This window comes from Ranitomeya imitator, chromosome 5 (assembly GCF_032444005.1).
Source record: "Ranitomeya imitator isolate aRanImi1 chromosome 5, aRanImi1.pri, whole genome shotgun sequence".
Classification (NCBI taxonomy): Eukaryota; Metazoa; Chordata; class Amphibia; order Anura; family Dendrobatidae; genus Ranitomeya; species Ranitomeya imitator.
In genome coordinates this window covers 404,321,016-404,346,449 of record NC_091286.1, presented here as the reverse complement: position 1 = coordinate 404,346,449, position 25,434 = coordinate 404,321,016, and the positions used below count along the sequence as shown (strand labels likewise).

General features: G+C 44.1%; 1 protein-coding gene across 4 annotated transcripts in view; it reads left to right on the top strand.

Annotated features, from left to right (window-relative positions):
• The window catches only part of CCDC150 (coiled-coil domain containing 150), a 162,776-nt gene extending 137,673 nt beyond the window's left edge, over positions 1 to 25,103 (top strand). For 3 of the 4 annotated variants that reach the window (XM_069726963.1, XM_069726966.1, XM_069726965.1), the window contains 8 exons: positions 2,476 to 2,569; positions 3,043 to 3,212; positions 3,301 to 3,427; positions 10,749 to 10,940; positions 15,017 to 15,085; positions 15,195 to 15,344; positions 15,423 to 15,509; positions 24,853 to 25,103. In XM_069726963.1, coding sequence (XP_069583064.1) covers positions 2,476 to 2,569; positions 3,043 to 3,212; positions 3,301 to 3,427; positions 10,749 to 10,940; positions 15,017 to 15,085; positions 15,195 to 15,344; positions 15,423 to 15,509; positions 24,853 to 24,972 — 1,009 coding nt within the window. In that variant the 3' untranslated portion in view covers positions 24,973 to 25,103. The remainder of the gene's footprint in view (positions 1 to 2,475; positions 2,570 to 3,042; positions 3,213 to 3,300; positions 3,428 to 10,748; positions 10,941 to 15,016; positions 15,086 to 15,194; positions 15,345 to 15,422; positions 15,510 to 24,852) is intronic. The other variant, XM_069726967.1, reaches the window with a different exon arrangement.
• The last annotated feature ends 331 nt before the right edge of the window (positions 25,104 to 25,434 follow it).

Here is a 25,434-nt window from a genome sequence, read left to right as displayed (position 1 = left end):
CCTCCATATATCTCTGAACTAATCTCCCGATATCTTCCCTCTCGTGATCTCCGGTCCTCCCAAGACCTCCTTCTCTCCTCCACACTTATTCGCTCCTCATCCAACCGCCTCCAAGACTTCTCCCGAATATCCCCCATCCTCTTGAATTCTTTGCCCCAACACGTCCGGAGCTCCTGCAGCCCTCAACCTACTGTCTACTTCCCCATAATCCTGTTGAATGTAAGCCCGCAAGGGCAGGGTCCTCGCCCCTCTGTATCAGTCTGTCATTGTTAGTTTGTTTACTGTAAGTGATATCTGTAACTTGTATGTAACCCCTTCTCATGTAAAGCACCATGGAATCAATGGTGCTGTATAAATAAATAATAATAATAAAGGTGGTACTGGAATCCATGGGACTTCATGAGTTGTCCCAGGCCAAGTGTATAGATTGAGAAGAGTAGGGGTCTTAGAAAAGAGCCTTGGGGTACTCCCAACAGAGAGAGGGCGGAATGAGGAGGTAGTGTGGGATTGGGAGACGCTGAATGTGCGGTTGGAAAGGTATGAAGAAATTCAGGATAGGGCGAAGTGTTTGTTGCCAAAGCAAGAGAGGATCTGTAGTAGGAAGCAGTGGTCAACTGTGTCGAAAGCAGTAATTTTGGTCAGAGCAGTCTCAGAGGAATGATGGGAACGGAAGCCAGATTGTAGATTGTCAAAGAGCAAGTTAGATAAGAGGTAGGAGGAAAGTTCAGCGTGGACGTGCTGCTTCAGAAGTTTGGAAGCGAATGTCCAGCGATATTGAGCAATAGCTGGACATAGTGGTTGGGTCGAGGGTTGGCTTTTTAAGGATAGGCGTGATTGTGGCATGTTTGAAACTAGAAGGGAAGGTACCAGAAGTTAGTGATAGGTTTAAGAGATGGGTTAGGGATGGGTTAAGTGTGGTGGTGAGGTTGGGGAGAAAGTGGGATGGGATGGGGGGTCTAGTGCACACATGGTGAAGTGTGATTTGGAGAGGAGACAATTAAGCTACCATTCAGTGATGTTGGAGAGGGAGGTTATGGGGGAGGGGCAATGGTTTGGTATACAAAGGGGTTGTGGTGGTCAAAATGAACCAATAGGAAAAAATTTCCTACTGGTGCTGGCTGGCAGATCTTGGTGGGCACACTGCGTAAGCGCTCGCCATTTTGTTCCCAGAAGAAGTGCACGGTACGGGGGGGGGGGGGGGGGGGTGCTCCGGGGTCCCCATTTCTCCTTTGATGTGCTTTCACATCAGAGGAGAGCGAAATTAATTGGGAAATGGGACTTTTTTTGCGGTCCCCGTTATTCCGTAAATAACGATGATCGCAACACTGGGGTCAGTAAAAACCAACCCAAATCATGTTCTCTGGGGTCTCAGCTACCCCGCTGTAGCCAAGACCCCATCGAATTTCTGACGCAGTGCCGTTAAAGAGTGGGACTGAGGAATAAAAACTCTTAACTGCCGCCATTAAAAGGCATATCAGTGGTCGTTAAGGGGTTAAGCAAAACTTGTTTGTTTTTTATTTGCAAACCTTGCAAAACAATTCTATGTAGTGAAGCAAAATTGTGCTGTTTGCCGTTTTCAAGGATTGTGTCTAATGACGCTTTCATCCTTGTGTAATAAGAGACTTTGGCTCTGCTCACATCTGTATCATCCTGGTTTTAGTGGTGTCTGCAAACAGATGTGTTACACAATGGACACAGACAGCACTGAACCCTATTGACTTATAATGGGGTCTGACTGTTCCGCTGAGATGACCATGCAGCACTCGTCTTACCATCAGAAACAACAAAATTTGCACTGTAAGCCCCTAACACAGCCTCTGATACAGATGTGAGCATAGCCTTAAAAACTTGACCAAAATGTTTTATCTTATGTCTATGAAGTAGAAATGCAGGATTATCACCAATTGTAGACTTAAAACTACACATACTATGAAGGTCCCAATGTCATATACTTATCAGAATCGCTTGTCCGCATGTGCCATACACATTAAAACTAGATTGTTTGACCCAAGTATCAAATAGTGAGCAATTTATTAGCTAAATTATTTATGCAAATGAGCAGCCTTCTATTAAGGCCCTCATATATTTTTGATTTTTGTAGGCCAAATGATTGTTTAGCTGACGGCTATCCTCCCTGACTTCCCCAAAACTAGGAAAGCTCGGCTACGCCAAGCACCTCTGTATTGTGAAAGTTGTCAAATTCCTCTGGCAGCATCTTATTTCTCGGAGACCAAAAGGATCAGCCATTGGATATGCCAACAGGCTGGATTCTTCTCTCCCCAGACCTCATATGTTAGGGTAGAGTCAGGAGGACCCTATACATATTAGACTGTCGGAAGATATTAGTGGGCACCGCCAACATTCGTTTAATGTGTATGTAGGACTTTAGTCCTCACACTAATTTTATCCATAAATACCATTCTTTATTTCTCTTGTTGTACTTGTGTGTTTCTTGCCCTCCATGCTTTTTCTCAGGTTTCAGAATCGGGAACGTTTCGAGAAACTGAAGGCTGAACTGTTAGAGTGCAATGCAAAGCTACAGTCTGCAAAGTGCCAGCAATACAGAGAGGTGCACAAGTCTTATTGTTGGTTTTATTTTATTTTGCTTTTTTTTTTTTTTAAGGTAACACTACTGTATTTTTTTTTTTTAATCATCCGTGTAAAATCTGTTTGTTTGTTTTTTTTTACAGCAGCTATTAACCATTTACAGTTTCCGATGTTCTGGAATTGCATTGTTTCCGTACAAATCGGATGCTAGACTGTGGCGCTGTATGGCAACCAATTTTTTTTGGTCACCCATAGACTTGAATGGCCAAATCTTATCCTATTTACAGATGAAACTAGTGCATGCTGTAATTTTTGTTATTTTTCCATAAACCGATTCGGTCAGTGAAAAATATCGTTCATCTGCACTGCCCTACTGAATAACATTGGTCCGAGGGCAATTCTTTTTTTTCTAACTGATAGCACTTGGACCAACATCCGGCCATGTGTAGGAGCACTTATCAGCGGAGATTATCATTTGCTTTATTTTCCAAACAGATAGAACCACTGCAGAAATTTGTTGAAATTACTCGTGAGGATAACCGAAAGCTCGCGCAAACGTTGAACCTGACTTTACAGAGAAACTCAACTTTACAGAATCTTGTCAATGAACTACAAAAAGAGCTACAAAACAAAGAATTACAAGAGAAGCAGCTGATTCTGAATCAGTAATATCACTGTGATTCTAAAGAATATTTATTGTGATGTACATATGTACACAGAGTTCACGAAGATTATGTCTTGTATTCTTTATAGGGCAAAAGCTGCAGAAGATTACAGCTTGAAGGAAAAGTTATTAGGGGAGCAACTTGTATCACTTCAGAATAAGCATCGGGTGGAGAGTAAGGAAGCAAAGAAAGCAGTAAGAAAAGAGCTTACAGAGGTATCTTCTATTGTTTAGTAACACTATGCTTTTATTTTTATCCTTATACACCCTTTTTTTTATCAAGTTAGGTATGTAAAGTATGTCTCATACAGCAAATAGCGCGTGCTTCTGTTATTCTAACTGTAACTGATCCAAATGACTAATTTGATCCTATACCCTTACCATAATTGTAACATTCTTCACTTTGAGTTTGCAGTGTAAGTTGTATGATGGAGGCAATCTGCCCAAAGTGTATGAGTGTATAGGTATCAAGTGAGAAACCTCACCCAACATCTATTGTTTCTCCAGATGAAGAAGTTATAGATACTTTGAAATGCATTGAGATTAAAACCAGAATTATTTCAGTATATCCAACAAAGAAAAACGAGAGACCAAAAAGTCCAATAAAAATATACAACTCATTTTATTGAAGACAAATTAAAAACCTATACTTATATTACACATACAGTGAAGCACGACAAAGATAAATAAAATGGAAAAAAGGTGAAAAAGACAGCACCAAAACCCAGAATGTAATATGGAGTGGATGGGAGACCCTTCAAAACATAATAATCAAATTATATATAAAGTGCTAGTGCCAATATAAATCCTGAGTACCAGCTCTGAGCGAATACAAAGTATAAAATCTAGTACCCGTCGATTCCTAGTCCAAAGGAACACACAAATATCCGGACCTCAGTGATAGTGAGTAGAAGACAGGGTACAGCAGTGTAAATGCCAGGAGCACTAATAATCAGGACTCAGATAAGATTGTCATATAATGAAAGTCTTACCCATAGTCTCCACACAAGGGGTTAAACGCTCGCAGCCCCGACGCGCGTTACGCGTATACCCTGGACTCTCTGGATATCTTTTATTCATACCGACCAGCACCGCAGCACACCCCATCTCCTACAATAAAAACATCGCCCATTGGCTCACATGAAAGAAAAAAGGATTTGTTTTTTAACCCCTTAGCGACCGCCGATACGCCTTTTAACGGCGGCCGCTAAGGGTACTTAAACCACAGCGCCGTTAATTAACGGCGCTGTGGAAAAAGTCCATAGCGCCCCCCAGAGGCCGATTTTCTCCGGGGTCTCGGCTGCCGAGGGTAGCCGAGACCCCAGAGAACATGATTCGGGTTTTTTTTAACCCACCCCGTATTTGCGATCGCTGGTAATTAACCGTTTACCGGCGATCGCAAAAAAAAAAGTGATCTCTTTTTAATTTCTCTGTCCTCCGATGTGATCGCACATCGGAGGACAGAGAAAAGGGGTCCCAGGTGGCCCCCCAATACTCACTTAGCTCCCCCGATGCTCCTCGTGTCTCCCGGTGGGCGCCGCCATCTTCAAAATGGCGGGCGCAGTGCGCCCGCCGGCCGGCACCGGGAGAATCTTTTGGGTCTCGGCTGCCGGGGGTAGCCGAGACCCCAAAGAGCATGATCGGGGTCGGTATTACCGACCCCTGTTTTGCGATCGCCGGTAATTAACTGTTTACCGGCGACCGCAAAAAAAAAAAAAGTAAAGTGTAATTCTCTGTCCTCTGATGTGATCGCACATCAGAGGACAGAGAAATAGGGGGATTCGGGGACCCTAGCATACTCACCTAGGTCCCTGGATCCTCTTGCTGCTCCTCCTGGCCGCCGGCAGAAGAACATGGCGGACGCATGCCCAGTGCGCCCGCCATCTGTCTCCATCTGCCGGCCGGCAGGAGAACAGCAGTTGGGGCTAAAATTAGGGGTAGGGTTAGGGGTAGGGTTAGGGCTAGGGGTAGGGTTAGGGCTAGGGTTGGGGCTAAATTTAGGGTTAGGGTTGGGGCTAAATTTAGGGTTAGGGTTGGGGCTAAATTTAGGGTTAGGCTTCTTTCACACTTACGTCGGTACGGGGCCGTCGCAATGCGTCGGCCCAACATACCGACGCACGTTGTGAAAATTGTGCACAACGTGGGCAGCAGCTGTAGTTTTTCAACGCATCCGCTGCCCAATCTATGTCCTGGGGAGGAGGGGGTGGAGTTACGGCCACGCATGCGGTCAGAAATGGCGGATGCGACGTACAAAAAAACGTTTCATTGAACGTTTTTTTGTGCCGACGCTCCGCCAAAACACAACTGATCCAGTGCACGACGGACGCGACGTGTGGCCATCCGTCACGATCCGTCGGCAATACAAGTCTATGGGCAAAAAACGCATCCTGCGGGCACATTTGCAGGATCCGTTTCTTGTCCAAAACGACGGATTGCGACGGAATGCCAAACGACGCAAGTGTGAAAGTAGCCTTAGGGCTAGGGTTAGGGTTGGGGCTAAAGTTAGGGCTAGGGTTGGGGCTAAAGTTAGGGTTAGAGCTGGGATTAGGGTTAGGGTTTGGATTAGGGTTGGTATTAGGGTTAGGGTTGGCATTAGGGTTACGCTTGGGATTAGGGTTAGGTTTGGGATTAGGGTTAAGGTTAGGATTGTGATTAGGGGTGTATTGGGATTAGGGTTAGGTTTGAGGTTAGGGTTAAGATTAGGATTAGGGGTGTGTTGGATTTAGGGTTTTGATTAGGGTTACGGTTAGGGTTGACATTAGGGTTGTTTTGGGGTAAGGGTTGTGATTATGGTTAGGGTTAGTGATTAGGATTATGGATCAGGTTGGGATTAGGGTTAGGGGTGTGTTGGGGTTAGGGTTGGAGCTAGAATTGGGGGGTTTCCACTGTTTAGGTACATCAGGGGGTCTCCAAACACGACAGCCAATTTTGCGCTCAAAAAGTCAAATGGTGCTCCCTCCCTTCTGAGCTCTGCCGTGCGCCCAAACAGTGGGTTACCCCCACATATGGGGCATCAGCGTACTCGGGATAAATTGGACAACAAATTCTGGGGTCCAATTTCTCTTATTACCCTTGTGAAAATAAAAACTTGGGGGCTACAATATCTTTTTTGTGAAAAAAAAAAAATATTTTTTATTTTCACGACTCTGCATTCTAAACTTCTGTGAAGCACTTGGGCATTCAAAGCTCTCACCACACATCTAGATAAGTTCCTTGGGGGGGTCTAGTTTCCAAAATGGGGTCACTTGTGGGGGTTTACTACAGTTTAGGTACATCAGGGGCTCTGCAATCGCAACATAATGCCCACAGACCATTCTATCAAAGTCTGCATTCCAAAAAGCCGCTCTTTCCCTTCCGAGCTCTGCCGTGCGCCCAAACAGTGGTTTACCCCCACATATGGCGCATCAGCGTACTCGGGATAAATTGGACAACAACTATTGCAGTCCAATTTCTCCTGTTACCCTTGTGAAAATAAAAACTTGGAGGCTACAATATCTTTTTTGTGAAAAAAAAAATATTTTTTATTTTCACGACTCTGCATTCTAAACTTCTGTGAAGCACTTGGGCATTCAAAGTTCTCACCACACATCTAGATAAATTCCTTGGGGGGTCTAGTTTCCAAAATGGGGTCACTTGTGGAGGGTTTCTACTGGTTAGGTACATCAGGGGCTCTGCAAACGCAACATAATACCCGCAGACCATTCTATCAAAGTCTGCATTCCAAAACGGCGCTCCTTCCTTCCGAGCTCTGCCGTGCGCCCAAACAGTGGTTTACCCCCACATATGGGGTACCAGCATACTCAGGACAAATTGGACAACAACTTTTGGGGTCCAATTTCTCTTGTTACCCTAGTGAAAATAAAAACTTGGGGGCTAAAAAATCTTTTTTGTGGAAAAAAAAAATATTCTTTATTTTCACGGCTCTGCATTATAAACTTCTGTGAAGCACTTGGGCATTCAAGGTTCTCACCACACATCTAGATAAGTTCCATGGGGGGTCTAGTTTCCAAAATGGGGTCACTTGTGGGGGATTTCTACTGTTTAGGCACATCAGGGGCTCTCCAAACGCGACATGGCGTCCGATCTCAATTCCAGCCAATTCTACATTGAAAAAGTAAAACGGCACTCTTTCTCTTCCAAGCTCTGTGGTGCGCCCAAACAGTGGTTTATCCCCACATATTGGGTATCGATGTACTCAGGAGAAATTGCACAACAACTTTTGTGGTCTAATTTCTCCTGTTACCCTTGTGAAAATAAAAATTTGTGGGCAAAAAGATCATTTTTGTAGAAAAAATGCGATTTTTTTTTTTTTCTTTTCACGGCTCTACGTTATAAACTTCTGTGAAGCACATGGGGGTTCAAAGTGCTCGCCACACATCTAGATAAGTTCCTTAAAGGGTCTAGTTTCCAAAATGGTGTCACTTGTGGGGGGTTTCCACTGTTTAGGCACATCAGGGGCTCTCCAAACACGACATGGCGTCCAATCTCAATTCCAGCCAATTCAACATTGAAAAAGTAAAACGGCGCTCCTTCACTTCCAAGCTCTGCGGTGCGCCCAAACAGTGGTTTACCCTCACATATGGGGTATCGACGTATTCAGGAGAAATCGCACAACAACTTTTGTGGTCTAATTTCTCCTGTTACCCTTGTGAAAATAAGAATTTGTGGGCGAAAAGATCATTTTTGTGTAAACAAAAGCGATTTTTTATTTTCACGGCTCTACGTTATAAACTTCTGTGAAGCACTTGGGGGTTCAAAGTGCTCACCACACATCTAGATAAGTTCCTTAAGGGGTCTAGTTTCCAAAATGGTGTCACTTGTGGGGAGTTTCCACTGTTTAGGCACATCAGGGGCTCTCTAAACGTGACATGGCGTCCGATCTCAATTCCAGCCAATTCTGCATTGAAAAAGTCAAACGGCGCTCCTTCACTTCTAAGTTCTGCGGTGCGCCCAAAAAGTGGTTTACCCCCACATATGGGGTATTGGCGTATTCAGGAGAAATTGTATAACAAAATTTATGGTTACATTTCTGTTTTTACACTTGTGAAAATAAAAAAAATGGTTCTGAATTAAGATGTTTGCAAAAAAAAGTTAAATGTTCATTTTTTCCTTCCACATTGTTTCAGTTCCTGTGAAGCACGTAAAGGGTTAATAAACTTCTTGAATGTGGTTTTGAGAACCTTGAGGGGTGTAGTTTTTAGAATGGTGTCACACTTCATTATTTTCTATCATATAGACCCCTCAAAATGACTTCAAATGTGATGTGATCCCTAAAAAAAAATGGTGTTGTAAAAATGAGAAATTGCTGGTCAACTTTTAACCCTTATAACTCCCTAACAAAAAAAAATTTTGTTTCCAAAATTGTGCTGATGTAAAGTAGACATGTGGGAAATGTTATTTATTAACTATTTTTCGTGACATATCTCTCTGATTTAAGGGCATAAAAATACAAAGTTTGAAAATTGCAAAATTTTAAAAATTTTCGCCATATTTCCTTTTTTTCATAAATAATCGCAAGTAATATCGAAGAAATGTTACCACTAACATGAAGTACAATATGTCACGAAAAAACAATCTCAGAATCAGCGGGATCCGTTGAAGCGTTCCAGAGTTATAACCTCATAAAGTGACAGTGGTCAGAATTGCAAAAATTGGCCTGGTCATTAAGTACCAAATTGGCTCTGTCACTAAGGGGTTAAGTGATACCGCTATATAATATAACAACGTTAAACATTTTAACAACATATGCTATGGATTTGGGGCCTATGTATAAATATCACATGTAAGCGGGGAGCTTTTGTGACATGCTGCAAAGCAAAAGGTTTAAGCAGGTGTGGAAAAAAAAATGCTGCACAGTAAGAATTCTTTCAAAAAAAGAACTGTTAAAATTTCATTTTTATCAATTGGTAAAATACAAAGTAAAAGAACAGAGAAATCTAAATCAAATCATTATTTGGTTTTACCACCCTTTGCAAAACAGCAGCAATTCTTCTTTTTGGTTGTTCCAAACATCTTGCAGACATTCGGTGCATGTAGGCTTGTGCAAATCATTCTGTCTGTGTAGTGTCAAGCTGGTTTCACATAGCACTGATGGACCCTCTGAATGTAGTGGCAGTCGCTTAAATCCGAACCACCGCAACACGGGATTTGAGTGTATGTGCCGACGGGGGCTATTCACTATACTGATGTACACCGAGTCACCGTGTGTTCTGTTGGGCATCCTTAACTGCTGTGGCGGCAGCAGCAAGACAGTCAACTACATCTTAATGCCTTCCGTCAAAGGCGCTACCGGACAAAAATGATGCACAACAGAACACACTGTGACCCCGTCTACATCATTATAGTCATTTGCCCTGTCGGAGCATACACCCAAATCCCGTTTTGTGAGTGTTTGGACTTGAGCCCCAATGGAACCCCTGAACGTATGGCAAACACTATGTGAACCTTGCCTTAGAGAGACTCGATGGGTCTATGGAGCCCATAACGTCACTTCCAGGACTTTGTTCTTTATGTTGAAGATCTTGATGATATTAGCTATATATTTGGGGTCTTTGTCTTGCTGCAAGATGAATTTGGAGCCTGATGGTATTCCATGATGGATAAGTATCTGTCTGTATTTCTCACCATTGAGAACACGATTAATTGCCATTAATGGTTAGTTCTCTTAGATGATGGGAACAACCTCCCTGCCAAGTTCCTTCAAAAATTTGGGGCAGCTGTATCTAGCAGAACTGATGCTGTTCTGAAGGCAAAGGGTGTTCACACCAAAATTTGATTTACTTTTCATTTCTTTTTTGTTAATTCACTCTGCAGTTTAAATTAATAATTTATTAAAAAATAATGTATTAAAGGGGTTGTCCTCTTTCAGAAATTGTTTCTTTGACTGCAGTTTGTTCTAAAATAACAGCTCTTTATTCACCGTCCCCGGGGCCAGTGCAGCCATTCAGGGAGCTCAGCAGCTCGGCTCATGTAGATGGAACGACCCCTTCAGAGCTCACTGAATGGCTACCATGCTGTTGACGTGATGTCGGCGGCCCAGACAAATCAGACACCAGAAGCAGCATAAGAGACTCTGCACAGGACCTGGTGACGGTGAGTAGAGAGCAGTTCGCTTTATTTTATGACAAACTGCAGGTGGTAACAAATCTTTTCTGAAAGGGGACAAACCCTTTAATATTTCTATTTTTGAAAACATTCTTAATTTTCAGCATTTTTTCCATGCTTTCCTAAAACCTTTGCATTGTATTGTACTCATCTATTCTCCACACTGGACTCAAAGCCCCCTTTTTACAGCCAATTTGCATTTATGTAGGAAAATAATGATTTTTTTAATGCAGATTTATTTGTGAAAATCAAAGAATAGTCATAGATTTTTTTTATTCTGAGAGGTGTGATCTGTGAGTATGTTTGAAACCAGTAATTCTACGGTACTATAAACCATTGAACAAGCCGCCACTTATATTCCTGTTTCAAGCAAATCTCATTGTCAGTGAGAGGTGATCTAATCTTTGCCTTTATTCTATTATATACCACACAGCTGAAGAAAGCATTAGACTCTGTTACCGCAAAATCAACGGAGCTTTCAAGGACAAACCGAGAACTGAGGAACAGGGAGTCAATGCTGGAGAAGGAGACCTTACACCAAAAAGACCTTATTCACAACCTGAAAATACAGCTGAAATCTCACATAGAGAGCCAAGGGGTCAGAAAGCAGAGTGAGCGAATACAAGTGAGTTACATGCTTATATTGTATGCACTGTCTGTGGAATAATAAGAAAAACCAGAACTGTAACAGCAGCCAGCAGAATAACTGTAGGAACTATAGATCCTCGCTATTCTGTCTGCTTTTTCCTTGCTCTCATACGCTATTCATCATGAGGGTTTTAATACACGCCTCCTCTTTTCTACTATTCTTTGCCCAAAGCACGCCCAGCGCTGCAGATATCTTAACTGATCTGGGCTTCTCATCACCTTTTAAATGCTCTTACCTGTTTTTTTTTACAAGTTTTTTACAAGTTTCCTATTAGGGAAAGGGTGCCCCTAAAGGTACCGTCACACTAGACGATATCGCTAGCGATCCGTGACGTTGCAGCGTCCTCGCTAGCGATATCGTCCAGTGTGACAGGCAGCAGCGATCAGGCCCCTGCTGGGAGATCGCTGGTCGGGGAAGAAAGTCCAGAACTTTATTTCGTCGCTGGACTCCCCGTAGACATCGCTGAATCGGCGTGTGTGACACCGATTCAGCGATGTCTTCGCTGGTAACCAGGGTAAACATCGGGTAACTAAGCGCAGGGCCACGCTTAGTAACCCGATGTTTACCCTGGTTACCATCCTAAAAGTAAAAAAACAAACAGTACATACTTACCTACAGCCTTCTGTCCTCCAGCGCTGTGCTCTGCTCTCCTCCTGCTCTGGCTGTGAGCGTCGGTCAGCCGGAAAGCAGAGCGGTGACGTCACCGCTCTGCTTTCTGGCTGCCCGGCGCTCACAGCCAGACCAGAGAAGCAGAGCGCCGAGGACAGACAGCGGTAGGTAAGTATGTAGCGTTTGTTTTTTTACTTTTTAGGATGGTAACCAGGGTAAACATCGGGTTACTAAGCGCGGACCTGCGCTTAGTTACCCGATGTTTACCCTGGTTACCGGGGACCTCGGGATCGTTGGTCGCTGGAGAGCTGTCTGTGTGACAGCTCTCCAGCGACCAAACAGCGACGCTGCAGCGATCCGGATCGTTGTCGGTATCGCTGCAGCGTCGCTATGTGTGACGGTACCTTTATTCAGGACGTTTATCATTGCTTCCTTTCTTATGTGGTGGCGCTGGATTTGGTACCAGGCTTCTCTAGAGATTACAGCTGGAGGTTCAAGTAGTTTGACATTCTGTGGTGGGATTTTTATGTGGCCCTTCCAACAAAATTGATTTTACATTAACAATACCCACATAACCATTGAGTTTGGCATGCGTCGTCCCCAACAGGAGTCACTCTATTAGAGTATGAAGTTTCCACTGGCTGCAACCAAGGTAGTTTACTGATACTTTTCTACATGGAAAAGTGGAAATATTTTTTTATTCTTCTTACATAAACTGTTGCGTGCATTGATATAGTCACGCTGTCTCCAGTTTGGTGTGGCCATAAGATTACTTTGTCTGCTTTAAATGAGAGGTCCAAAATAAGAAAAAAGAACCAAACCACCTTGTGTCTGACACTGCAGTTCTTTCCAGTTAAAGGTAGCCTACAATACGAGACAGCTCATGGGCAGCCACTGTTTGAGGAGAGAATAAGCAGATCCTTTTGTCCAATTCTGAATGTGTGTGTATATATATATATATATATATATATATATATATATATATATATATATATATATATATATATATATATATATATTTTTTTTAACACTCTTACCTTTTTAAAATCTTAAGCCGGTTCTCCAACAGTAAATTGATGGCATATTTCTAGAAGGTAGCAATAAAAAAACAAAACCGCGCTTGAGGGAATGAGAGCTCCAAAACAAGTGTGCACAGTGAGAAATATGTAAATGATGTGGATCACCCTGTTGGGATCTAGTGGGAGAATCCCCAAACTATATATTACCTGAAAGGGGGGATGAATGATAGTCTAGAGAGCCCACATTGGGTTAATGCTGACGTGCTTGTTGTATTCTGCAAACCATACAAAATGACTACCAATGCAACGTGGCTAGTAGTGTAAAAGGCCCGCAATGGATTAATGCTGACCTTGTATATTAGCTCCTGCAAGCTACATCAAGTGACTGTCAATCAAAGTCAATACAGTGTCCCCAGGTAGGATAAGAATAGAGAAACTCTGTATGCTATAGGATGAAACAATATAAGGCGTGTGCACACAAAATGACTGATGCATAGGCAGAGACTCACCGGGGTGCAGGTGTAGCGAAACCAGAGGTAGATTTACTCGTCCGGTCCTGCGGTGGGGCACCCGACGTGTAGCTACCGGATGAGGATGCGGGCAGGCGAGTACAGAACAGCTGCCGCACTGTGGCGCTGCAGGGAAGCTACGCAGAGCCAGGGAAAGCCCCGACCGGTGGCGTCCCTGGATGCGAGTGTGGGAGAAAGATGGCCGGCGGAGGTGCCTAGCGTGTGACGTCACAGGGGCTACGGAGCATCACTGGGACCAAAGGAGTACCAATGCGTTTCAAAGGAACTGCGTCCTTCTTCGTCAGGGTTTCTAGAAGGTGTTTACTGTGTGATTTGTGGATCTCAACAAGCATGAGAATGAAGTAGCCACAGCAAACATGAATACCAAGCTATGGAAGTAGCTAGTAGTAGGACTAGTAAGGATACGAAAAGGACTGTGTCCCAACTGTTCTAGTGGAGGTCCTTGTGGTAACGCCCCCACTGATCACGTATTTACAGCATATCCTAGGAAACTACTTAAAGAGAACTTGTCATCTGGATCAGGCATGTTAAACAAAAGGTATGGGAATAAAGGAGCTGTTCAGCTGGTTTAATGAGCACATTTATGGTAGGTATCTGCAGCTTGGTTGTTCTTTAATTATCTTTTGAAGCTTGTGTGCAATAAGGTGTTCATGCATGGGGACAGGACAGTGGGTTTGACTGTGGATAGGGTCTTCGGCTGTGCTCCGGCCCCTAGATTGCCTCCTGTATCTTATTACTGTTTTAAATTTTGCATCGGCACGGTCCTTGGCGGGCTTCAGTAAAATACACACAAACTTCTAGAGATAATTAAAGAACTACTAGGCTACAGATTTGTACAGTGAAGGTGCCTATTAAACCAGGAGAACTTCTCCTTTATGCCCATACATTTAGTTTAACATAAGGAAAAAAAAAGAAACAGAAAACTGAGCCGGAGTATGACTTTAAAGGGAACCTGTCACCCCAAAAATCGCGGGTGAGGTAAGCCCAGCGGCATCAGGGGCTTATCTACAGCATTCTGTAATGCTGTAGATAAGCCCCCGATGTTACCTGAAAGAGGAGAAAAAGACGTTATATTATACTCACCCAGGGGCGGTCCCGCTGCTGGTCCGGTCGCATGGGTGTCTCTGGTCCGCTGTGGCGCCTCCCATCTTCATTCCAAGACGTCCTCTTCTGATCTTCAGCCACGGCACAGGCGTACTTTGTCTGCCCTGTTGAGGGCAGAGCAAAGTACTGCAGTGCGCAGGCGCCGGGCCTCTTTGACCTTTCCGGCGCCTGCGCACTGCAGTACTTTGTTCTGCCCTCAACAGGGCAGACAAAGTACGCCTGCGCCGGAGCTGTGGCTGAAGATCAGAAGAGGACGTCTTGGAATGAAGATGGGAGGCGCCGCAGTGGACCAGAGACGCCCATCCGACCGGACCAGCAGCGGGACCGCCCCTGGGTGAGTATAATCTAACGTCTTTTTCTCCTCTTTCAGGTAACATCGGGGGCTTATCTACAGCATTAAAGAGTGCTGTAGATAAGCCCCTGATGCCGGTGGGCTTACCTCACCCGCGATTTTCGGGGTGACAGGTTCCCTTTAAAACATGCATGATGTAAAGGCATGTTCACACTGGCCATGGAAACAAACAAAACCAAGGAAAAACCAATATGTGCATATACCCTAATGAAAATAAAGAAGTAAAAAGCAAGTCCACTAAACAATTAACATAGGGTACTTCGTAAACACTGTTTTTGATTTTTTTTAATCATAAAGCATAAAGCTGTCTCACCGCGGCAAGGTGTACCCAATTGGGACATTATCTACACGTTTGTGGGTTGTTGTTTTTTACAGTTTTCGTCTTCATTTAATAAATTGTATGATGTTGAATTTAAATTCTTGTGTGTGATAATTCAGGATCTAGAGGCTGAGCTGAAACGTATGAAGAATATGAAGGAATCTTATGAGAAGAACAATAATGAACAGGTGAGAGCAGTGCAATGGTTAATAATGCGTAAAACTGACACCTTGTCCAAATGTATCTTGATATATACCTTGAAAATTGTACAAAGAGGAATTACTGTTTTTTAATTAGTGTAAGCGCATTCAAGAGTTTATGACTGAAGTAGACCACATGCGCAAAGAGATTAATGCAGCCGCATCACAGGATGCAAAAGAACCTAACGTACAGAGTCAGCTGGAGGAAGAGGTAACATACAGACAAAAGCTGGAGCAAAGGTGTAAGGTAATAAAATATTGTAATCCTAGGATGCCAAACACATTCACACAACATATGATGGCATAAAACCTATCTCCCTATTAGGAACTGGAAAGCAGAGTTCAGAAGCTACAGCAAGTCAAGTCGGACACGGAGATCAGTTTAAGAGCTGCTAATGAAGGCTCTGAACAAGTAAGACCTTCTTGACCTAATTAAATGGTCACTGTTGTTTCTACAAACTTTTCATACATCAATACAATTAGCAAATATAAGAAACCTTGTAATTTATATTATTAGAGAACTCTGCTTCCCTCTACACATATAAGCCACATTATCCCCTGCTTTCTACACTTGCCTTCCAAAAAACAAACAGCTAAAACCAATCTTTATCAAGAAATGGAGATGGGAGTAGAAGTGAGAGCACTTGGCACAGTGAGAGATAGCCAGACATATATAGATTTAAGGAGACACATGCACCTGGAGCTGCAGCGTCAAGTAACTATATTAGCTCACTCTAGAGCTGGATTCACAGCCATAATGAACAGTACTACTGTACCATTTTCTTCATGCTGCTGCTGCATGCTTCTTTTTTCATATGCCACAGAGAAAGACGAGAATTCCTCTGTCTTTGTGGGCATCATAGCAACTAGTGTTCACTCACTAGCTCAACGATAGCTGAAAATTGGATCCAGCAAAGAAAAAACTGTAAAAAAAAATAAAAATTACAAGTCATATAATATCCTGATATTCCTCATATATACACACAGGACAGCTTATTCAGAAAAGAAATCTGAAAAAGATATGATGTAATTATACATGGCATATTTTATAGGTCTATTCTTTTCTGAAAATGGAAAATAACGAACGTGCAAAAAAAGACAAATCATAATTTGTAGCAAAGCCAGGTAGGCCAGGAGTTAAATCTTGGCAATTACAGGTCTGATTTGGTGCACCTTGACAGCTATGTCTAGAGCCAGGCCATGTGTTCACGCTGGCCAGTCAACTGTGGGAAGCTGAGCTTGCTCGGTTGTGTTGGAGCTGGAGACAAAGAGGGCAGAATCTCTTTGCGAAGGGACTGCACAGGCTGGTCAACTGGTGAAAGCTGAGCACAGGCTGTTGGGTTGGATAGTAACAAGCAAGAATCTCATTGAGAAGAGACTGCAGAGGTTGTGTGTACCAAACTGCAAGAATCACTGGTTGCTATGAACTATTGCGGTTTTATGTATGACTAAACTGGGGATAGCTCAGTGGTGTTTGAATAGCTAGGGTCTATATTGTTTAGTTAGTGCCTGACAAGGCTAGGGATTTTATGTGTATGGTTTTGTTTTCAGTACTGTACAATCTGTGGAAATAAACACACTTCTGTGTGTGATATGTTAAAAGTCTGTGCCAATTGGTGGAGAATGCGGGCAGAAGCATCAAGGGACACTGGTGTTTGCAGTCTGAGAAATGGATATCATGGGTAAAAGCAGCTACATCGTTGCAACCATGGTCTGAAAGCATGGAGGAGCTTATTAGGCAATTGGTCCAGTACAGTCTGCAGCAGCAGCAGTAGCAACAAAAGCAGTCTCAGCAGGAGATGGCTTTCTTTACAGAAACTGAATGTGCCAGAGAAACTGCACCTCCTACCAATCAAAGCTGTGTGAGGCGAACAATACAGGAGGCCTTGGAGAAAATTGCTCTGGACTATGACTTTGAGGCTTTCCTGACTATCTTTGAGAAGGTATGTAGAAAAGCCGCAGAGACACCATCACGTGTTTCTCAACGCAAGCAATAGATAGCCAGGTCTTTCACCGGGAAGGAACAACCACGGGAACGGCAGCATCCAAAAAGGAAAACCACCTATGCTAAAACATGGTATCATCCACAAACAGCTGTTTCGGGGTATTTGCTGTTATGACCTGGTGGTTAAGAGGCCACACTGAAATGACCTGGTGGCTAAAATGCAACATGGAACAAGCTCTGAGAAGCTGGTATCTTTACTGACCACAGTCCCTAATCCTAACAACACAACTAGAAATAGCCGTGGGATGTTCCTGACACTCCCTAGACACCTCGTCACAGCCTCAGATATAACTACCCCTAAAGAAGGAAATGGAAAGCTATCTTGCCTCAGAGAAACCCCCAAAAGAAAAGACAGCCCCCCACAAATATTGACTGTGAAAGGAGAGGGAAATGACGAACACAGAAATTAAATGAGAATTCAGCAAAGGGAGGCCAAAACTAAACTAGATAGACAGAGCGCAAAGGATACTGTGCGGTCAGTATAAAAAACTACAAAATCCACGCAGAGTTTACAAAAATGAACTCCACACCGACTCACGGTGTGGAGGGGCAAATCTGCTTTCCCAGAGCTTCCAGCTAGCCTGAATAAGACATAGTGACAAGCTGGACAAAAGAGACAAAATGCAAAGCAATAGAGTCCAAACAAATGGACAAACAAAACTAGCAAAACTTATCTTTTGCAGACAAGGACTGGCCATATGAGAAATCCAAGGGAAGAAACAAATCCAACCAAGAACATTAACAGCAGGCAAGGACTAAAGCCCAGAGCAGGTTTAAATAACAAACCCAGGCAAGGCGATTAGTGAAGGCAGCTGCTACAGCCACCTAACGGAGCAGCAGTTCCACTCGAAACCACCAGAGGGAGCCCAAGGGCAGAACTCACAAAAATACCATTAGCAACCCCAGGAGGGAGCTCCAGAACGGAACTCACAACAGTACCCCCCCTTGAGGAGGGGTCACCGAACCCTCACCAGAGCTCCCAGGCCGATCAGGACGAGCCAAATGGAAAGCATGAACCAAATCGGGAGCATGAACATCGGAGGCAACAACCCAAGAATTATCCTCCTGGCCATAACCCTTCCACTTGACCAGATACTGAAGCTTCCGCCTCGAAAAACGAGAATCCAAAATCTTCTCTACCACATATTTCAATTCCCCCTCAACCAACACCGGAGCAGGAGGATCAACGGAGGGAACCATAGGTACCACATATCTCCGCAACAAGGATCTATGGAACACATTATGAATGGAAAAGGAAGCTGGAAGGGCCAAACGAAAAGACAATAAAGCGAGGCTTGAACTTAGGGGAAGAAACCTTCATAGGAACATGACGAGAAGACAACCAGACCAAATCCCCAACACGAAGCCGGGGACTAATACACCGATGACTGTTAGCAAAACGCTGAGCCTTCTCCTGAGACAACGTCAAATTGTCCACTACATGAGTCCAAATTTGCCGCAACCTGTCCACCACGGAATCCACACCAGGACAGTCAGAAGGCTCAAGCTGCCCTGAAGGAAAACGAGGATGAAAACCAAAGTTACAAAAAAAAGGTGAAACCAAGGTAGCCGAACTAGCCCGATTATTAAGGGCAAACTCGGCCAACGGCAAAAAGGTCACCCAATCATCCTGATCAGCAGACACGAAGCATCTCAAATAGGTCTCCAAGGTCTGATTGGTTCGCTCCGTTTGGCCATTAGTCTGAGGATGGAATGCAGAAGAAAAAGACAAATCAATGCCCATTCTAGCACAAAAGGACCGCCAAAACCTAGAAACGAACTGGGAACCTCTGTCAGACACAATATTCTCCGGAATACCATGCAAACGAACCACATTCTGAAAAAATAATGGAACCAAATCAGAAGAGGAAGGCAACTTAGGCAACGGCACCAAATGGACCATCTTAGAAAACCGGTCACAAACCACCCAGATTACAGACATCTTCTGAGAAACTGGAAGATCAGAAATAAATTCCATGGAAATATGCGTCCAGGGCCTCTCAGGAATAGGCAAAGGCAAAAGCAACCCGCTGGCACGGGAACAGCAAGGCTTAGCCCGAGCACAGGTCCCACAGGACTGCACAAACGAACGCACATCCCGCGACAAGGAAGGCCACCAAAAGGACCTAGCCACCAAATCTCTGGTACCGAAAATCCCAGGGTGACCAGCCAACACCTAACAATGAACCTCAGAAATTACCCTACTAGTCCATCTATCAGGGACAAACAATTTCCCCACAGGACAGCGGTCAGGTTTATCAGCTTGAAACTCCTGAAGTACCCGCCGTAAATCAGGGGAGATGGCAGAAAGAATCACCCCCTCCTTGAGGATCCCAGCCGGCTCAAGAACTCCCGGAGAATCAGGCAAAAAACTCCTAGAAAGGGCATCAGCCTTCACATTCTTAGATCCAGGAATATACGAGACCACAAAATCAAAACGTGAGAAAAACAAAGACCACCGAGCCTGTCTAGGATTCAACCGCTTAGCAGACTCGAGGTAAATCAGATTCTTGTGATCAGTCAAGACCACCACGCGATGCTTGGCTCCCTCAAGCCAATGTCGCCACTCCTCAAATGCCCACTTCATAGCCAACAACTCCCGATTGCCGACATCATAATTACGCTCAGAAAACGAAAATTTTCTGGAGAAGAAGGCACATGGTTTCATCAAAGAGCCATCAGAATTTCTCTGAGACAAAACGGCCCCTGCCCCAATCTCAGAAGCATCAACCTCAACCTGAAAAGGGAGGGAATCATCTGGCTGACGCAACACTGGGGCAGAAGTAAAACGACGTTTAAGCTCCTGAAAGGCCTCAACAGCCGCAGAGGACCAATTCACCACATCAGCGCCCTTCCTCGTCAAATCGGTCAGAGGCTTCACCACACTAGAAACAGACAGACTTTTGTGTTGACACCACACAGAAAACTTCCGGAGGAACAGCTAGCTCTGGAAACAGAGGTATTGGGGCTAGTTCTAAAAGAAGAAGAGGGAGAAGGTTTTTATTCCCTTCTCTTTTTGATACGAAAACCAGATGGCTCGCTAAGGACTATTATCAACTATCAACTATTATTAATTATTATTATTAAGAAAACTCAATCGGTCAATAATAAATTACTCCTTCAAGATGGAGTCGGTAAACTCAGCGATATAGATGCTGTTCCCGGACTGCTTCATGGCAGCTATAGACTTAAAAGACGCTTACTACCATGTCCCAATTCATCGGGACTATCAAAAATTTCTGAGGGTAGCAGTGTTTGTCCAAGGGCAACTCAAACAATACCAGTATGCTGCTCTTCCATTTGGTCTATCGATAGCGCCAAGAATATTTACAAAATTAATGTCAGAGGTCATGTCCTTCCTCCGTTCCCAGGACATAGTCATTGTTCCGTACCTAGACAACTTCCTTGTAATAGGCAGATCAGTGGATCACTGTCTTGCACAAATAGAAGATGTGACTATGACCCTAGCAGCCAAGTCGAGATTAACACCAGAGAAAGTTCAGTCCTTCCTGGGGTTGGTTCTGGAATCCACGCGCCAACTCTGTCTCCTGCCAGAGAGCAAGGTATCCAAAATACAAAGTCTTGTGGAATTGGCGATACATCAGCCTGTAATTACACTGAGGAAGGCGATGTCCCTGCTAGGGTCACTAACATCCTGTATTCCCACTGTAAAATGGGCACAGTTTCACCTGAGGCAATTACAGTGGGAGGTCCTGTCAACACAAAGATTGTTAGAAGGGCGTTTGGAGGGAAAAATTCACCTTTCAGTAGGCGTCAGAGATTCCCTAGTCTGGTCAGTAAGGGATCACTTGAGCTCAGGGGTTCAGTGGCTAACTCCGATAGAAAACGTGATCACAACGGACACGAGTGGTACAGGGTGGGGTGCACATCTAGGGACACTTTCAATACAAGGATCCTGGTCCCATACAGAAACACATCAGACATCCAACATAAAAGAGTTATGGGCTGTAGAAAGGGCAGTAAGACATTTCCTTCCTATCCTTCAGGGTCGTCATACCAGAGTTATGTCCGACAATCACGCAGTAGTAGCCTATATCAACCATTAAGGGGGAACGAGGTCCCTTTCCCTTATGGGGGCAACATCTGTGCTTCTTCAATTGGCAGAATCTCACCTACTGTCCCTCACAGCTCTGCACATAAAGGGGGTCGAAAACACGAAAGCGGACTACTTAAGTCGCAAAAAGCTAAGACAGGGAGAATGGTCGCTGAATCCCAGGGTATTCCAACAAATAGTGCAGGCCTGGGGCAAACCGGTAATAGACTTATTTGCCACGCTTCACAACAGGAAGGTGAAGAGGTTCTGCTCGTTAGACCCGAGGGGGAACCCGGTTGCAGTAGATGCCCTTTAAATACCGTGGAAGTTCAGCCTCGCTTACGTGTTTCCACCGATAGCATTAATTCTGGTAGTAGTAAGGAAGATCAGAATGGAGCAGGCAAGAGTGATTCTGATTGCTCCATTTTGGCCGAAAAGACCATGGTTTTCTCTCCTAAGACAAATGTCGGTAACCGATCCATGGATCCTACCAGAGGTTCCGGACCTGCTTACCCAGGGACCAGTATGCCACTCTAAAGTGAATGGCTTCCATCTGGCAGCCTGGAATTTGAGAGGGCATTACTAAGCCGACAGGGGTTCTCGTCAGGGCTAGTCTCCACCCTGTTGAGAAGTAGGAAGCCGATTACATCGAGAATTTATGGTAGGACATGGAAGAGATTTCTAGAGTTTTTAGGACAACCTATGTCGGATGAGGCTCCTGTGGGTGCTATTATAGAGTTTCTACAAGCAGGCTTACAATTAGGGTTGGCAACCAATACGCTTAAAGTTAAAGTGTCAGCGTTAGGAGCTTTATATCATTGTAATTTAGCCTCCAATAAGTGGGTAGCCCGTTTCATTAAATCATGTAGTAGGTCTAGACCTGTAGTAATTCAGAAAATTCCTCCCTGGGATTTAAATCTGGTTTTAGATGCTCTAACTAAAAGTCCTTTTGAGCCTTTGCAAGAGTTATCGGTAAAATTTCTCACTCTAAAAACAGTGCTGTTGGTAGCTTTAACATCCATACGTAGGGTGAGTGACTTGCAAGCCCTGTCCGTTTGTCCTCCATACACTCAGATATATGACGACAGGGTGGTTCTCAGACCAGATCCGGCTTATCTACCTAAGGTAGTTCTTAAATTTCATAGGAGTCAGGAGATTGAATTACCCTCATTTCGTGTTAATCCTAGAAATCCAGGTGAGGAAAGGTTTCATACTCTTGATGTAAGGAGGTCTATGTTACAGTACATATCCTTAACCAGTCAGTGGAGGAAAGATCAGTCTCTATTTGTAGCTTTCCAGGGTAGCAGGAAAGGTCATGGGGTGTCCAAAGGTACTATTGCCAGATGGATTAGGGAGGCCATTAGCTTATCCTATGCTGCATGTGGCGTTCCGATCCCTGAAGGCATCAAGGCTCACTCCACCAGGGCCGTGGCTACTTCCTGGGCTGAAAAAGCAGAGATATCGATTGATCAGATATGTAAGGCCGCTACCTGGTCCTCACCGTCTACCGACTGAATTTATCTTCCTCTACTGACCTTACCTTTGGTAGAAGGGTGCTGCAAGCGGTGGTCCCTCCCTAAGGTGTTCCTTTCTCCAAAAATCTCTCAGGTGTGCTGTCATGGGAGACGGGAAAACACCAAGGTTACTTACCGGTAGCCGGTTTTTCCGGAGCCCATGACAGCACCTGTATATTCCCTCCCTTCTTTTTCACCCTTTGGTGAGCACTTTTAATTGGGTGTTTTTTTGTTATTATTATAATGTGGTGGTAGATTGCCATGTGAACTAACCAAGGGGGCCTCTCATGCTCTGAAAACCAACTGAAGCGAGGGACAGGTACCGCCATTTTATTTCAGTAGGTTTCCTGTCCTGACTGGGTGGATCCCCTCTCTCAGGTGTGCTGTCATGGGCTCCGGAAAAAACGGCTACATATACGGCTATATATATATATCGTATATATATTACAGCAGCTATGGAGTGGAGCCAGTAGATAGTGGTGCTGTCTGAGTGCATGCAGAGTTCGCAGACCTGGGCTACATTGCAATGTGCAGGATCTGTGAGGCAGCAGTGTAGTGTGGATAGCGACAGGTGGTGAAATCTTTGCCTGCATTGTAAGCAGAGCTGCTAGGACACATCTACAGCCCCTACTGTACACTGGCATTGTCCTGTGAGGCCATTATACAGTATGCAGCATAATGTGGGGCCATTATTCAATATGCAGCATCATGTGGGGCCATTATACAGTATGCAGCATCATGTGGGGCCATTATACCGTATGGAGCATCATGTGGGGCCATTATACAGTATGGAGCACTGTGTGGCCATTATACAGTAGGGAGCACTGTGTGGCCATTATACGTATGGAGCACTGTGTGGCCATTATACAGTATGGAGCATCATGTGGAGCCATTATACAGTATGGAGCACTGTGGTCATTATACAGTATGGAGCACTGTGTGGCCATTATACAGTATGGAGCACTGTGCGGCCATTATACGGTATGGAGCACTGTGTGGCCGTTATACAGTATGGAGCACTGTGTGGCCATTATACGGTATGGAGCACTGTGTGGCCATTATACAGTATGGAGCATCATGTGGGGCCATTATACAGTATGGAGCACTGTGTGGCCATTATACAGTATGGAGCACTGTGTAGCCATTATACGGTATGGAGCATCATGTTGGGCCATTATACAGTATGGAGCACTGTGGCCATTATACAGTATGGAGCATCATGTGTGGCCATTATACTGTGCGCTGCATCATGTGTGGCCATTATACAGTATGGAGCACTGTGTGGCCATTATACTGTGCGCAGCATCATGTGTGGCCATTATACAGTATGGAACACTGTGTGGCCATTATACTGTACGCAGCATCATGTGTGGCCATTATACAATATTGAGCATCATGTGTGGCCATTATACAGTATGGAGCACAGTGTGGCCATATTTTTTTCTGTTTATAATTATTGTTTATGAAGCAGTGTGATCAGCAGTGCTAAATTCGTGTGGTTGGGGTGTGTATATAGGTGTGACTAGTTGTGAAATGGTTGGGATCAGGGGTGTGGCCTAAAATTTGACACTGCGTGCGCTGCTACCTTTGTCCCTCTTTGCCTTCTTCAAAAGTTGGGAGGTATGGTGTGAGTGTGTGTGGTGCGTACGGCTTATGGAGTGTGTGTGTGGTGCGACGTTGTTCCGCTGGTAGTACCACGCAATAAGTTAGTACCAGCAGCAATTTCCATATTGAGTCACTCATCACTGGTGTCCCAATATGGCGGTCTGTGAACTTCCTCCGCATGGAATTCTGGGATACGGTGACATCTGGACAGAACAGGAAATGAAAACATTACAAGGCATTTATATAAATAGATGGTGTTTTACCCACTCAGATGTATTGTTTGTACTGGCATGCTTGTGTATGATATAACAAACCGACTTTGCAGCTTAAGTGTGTATTATAGGCCAACAGTGTCTCATTATTTTAAGCTTTAGATAGCTGAAGAATGCAGCAAGATCCTCGACAGAATCTCATGTCTAATGACCCAAGAAGGGATCTATATTGCTATTAGCCATTACGTCCAAGATTGGGCAAGGACTTCATAAATTATCAAAATTCTCTAGATTGTCCAGTAGATGTCAAGTGCTTATAATTATCTTTACCAGAATAGTGCTTTCTATCTCCCTTTTTTTTATAGGATTTAAACAATTTGAAAACGTCACCATACTTTCCTGCCTCCGCTGTGGAACACTGGGAGACCAAACAGAAGCTTCAGTTGATTTCCAGAAATTTGCTGCTTGAAGATAAAACCAACTAAAATTATGATGTTACTGCTATGATTAGTGCTGCTCGGACAATTCACGAATTTTACTTATTATGTACAAAGTAATATTTTATTATGATAAAGAAACTACTATTTTTCTACTCAATTAAACATTTTTTTCTCTTCTTGCTGATTATTTTCAACGGTGTAGAAAACGAGGGTTGAGTAAGTAGCCGCTCTCAGAACTACAGTCAGCATGACTCTCTTCCTCATTTCTTGTTAATGTTTTGCCATGTCACAATCAATATTTTGAAACAAATTCTCAAATGTTGCACTTTTCACTCTGGTTATTTGAAACTAAGGCTACTTTCACACTAGCGTCGGAATCTCCCCTTCGCAATGCGTCGGGCAGAGATTCCGACGCTAGTGTTTGACGCACTGCACAACGGGTGCAGCGGATGCATTTCTCCGGCGCATCCGCTGCCCCATTGTGAGGTGCGGGGAGGTGGGGGCGTT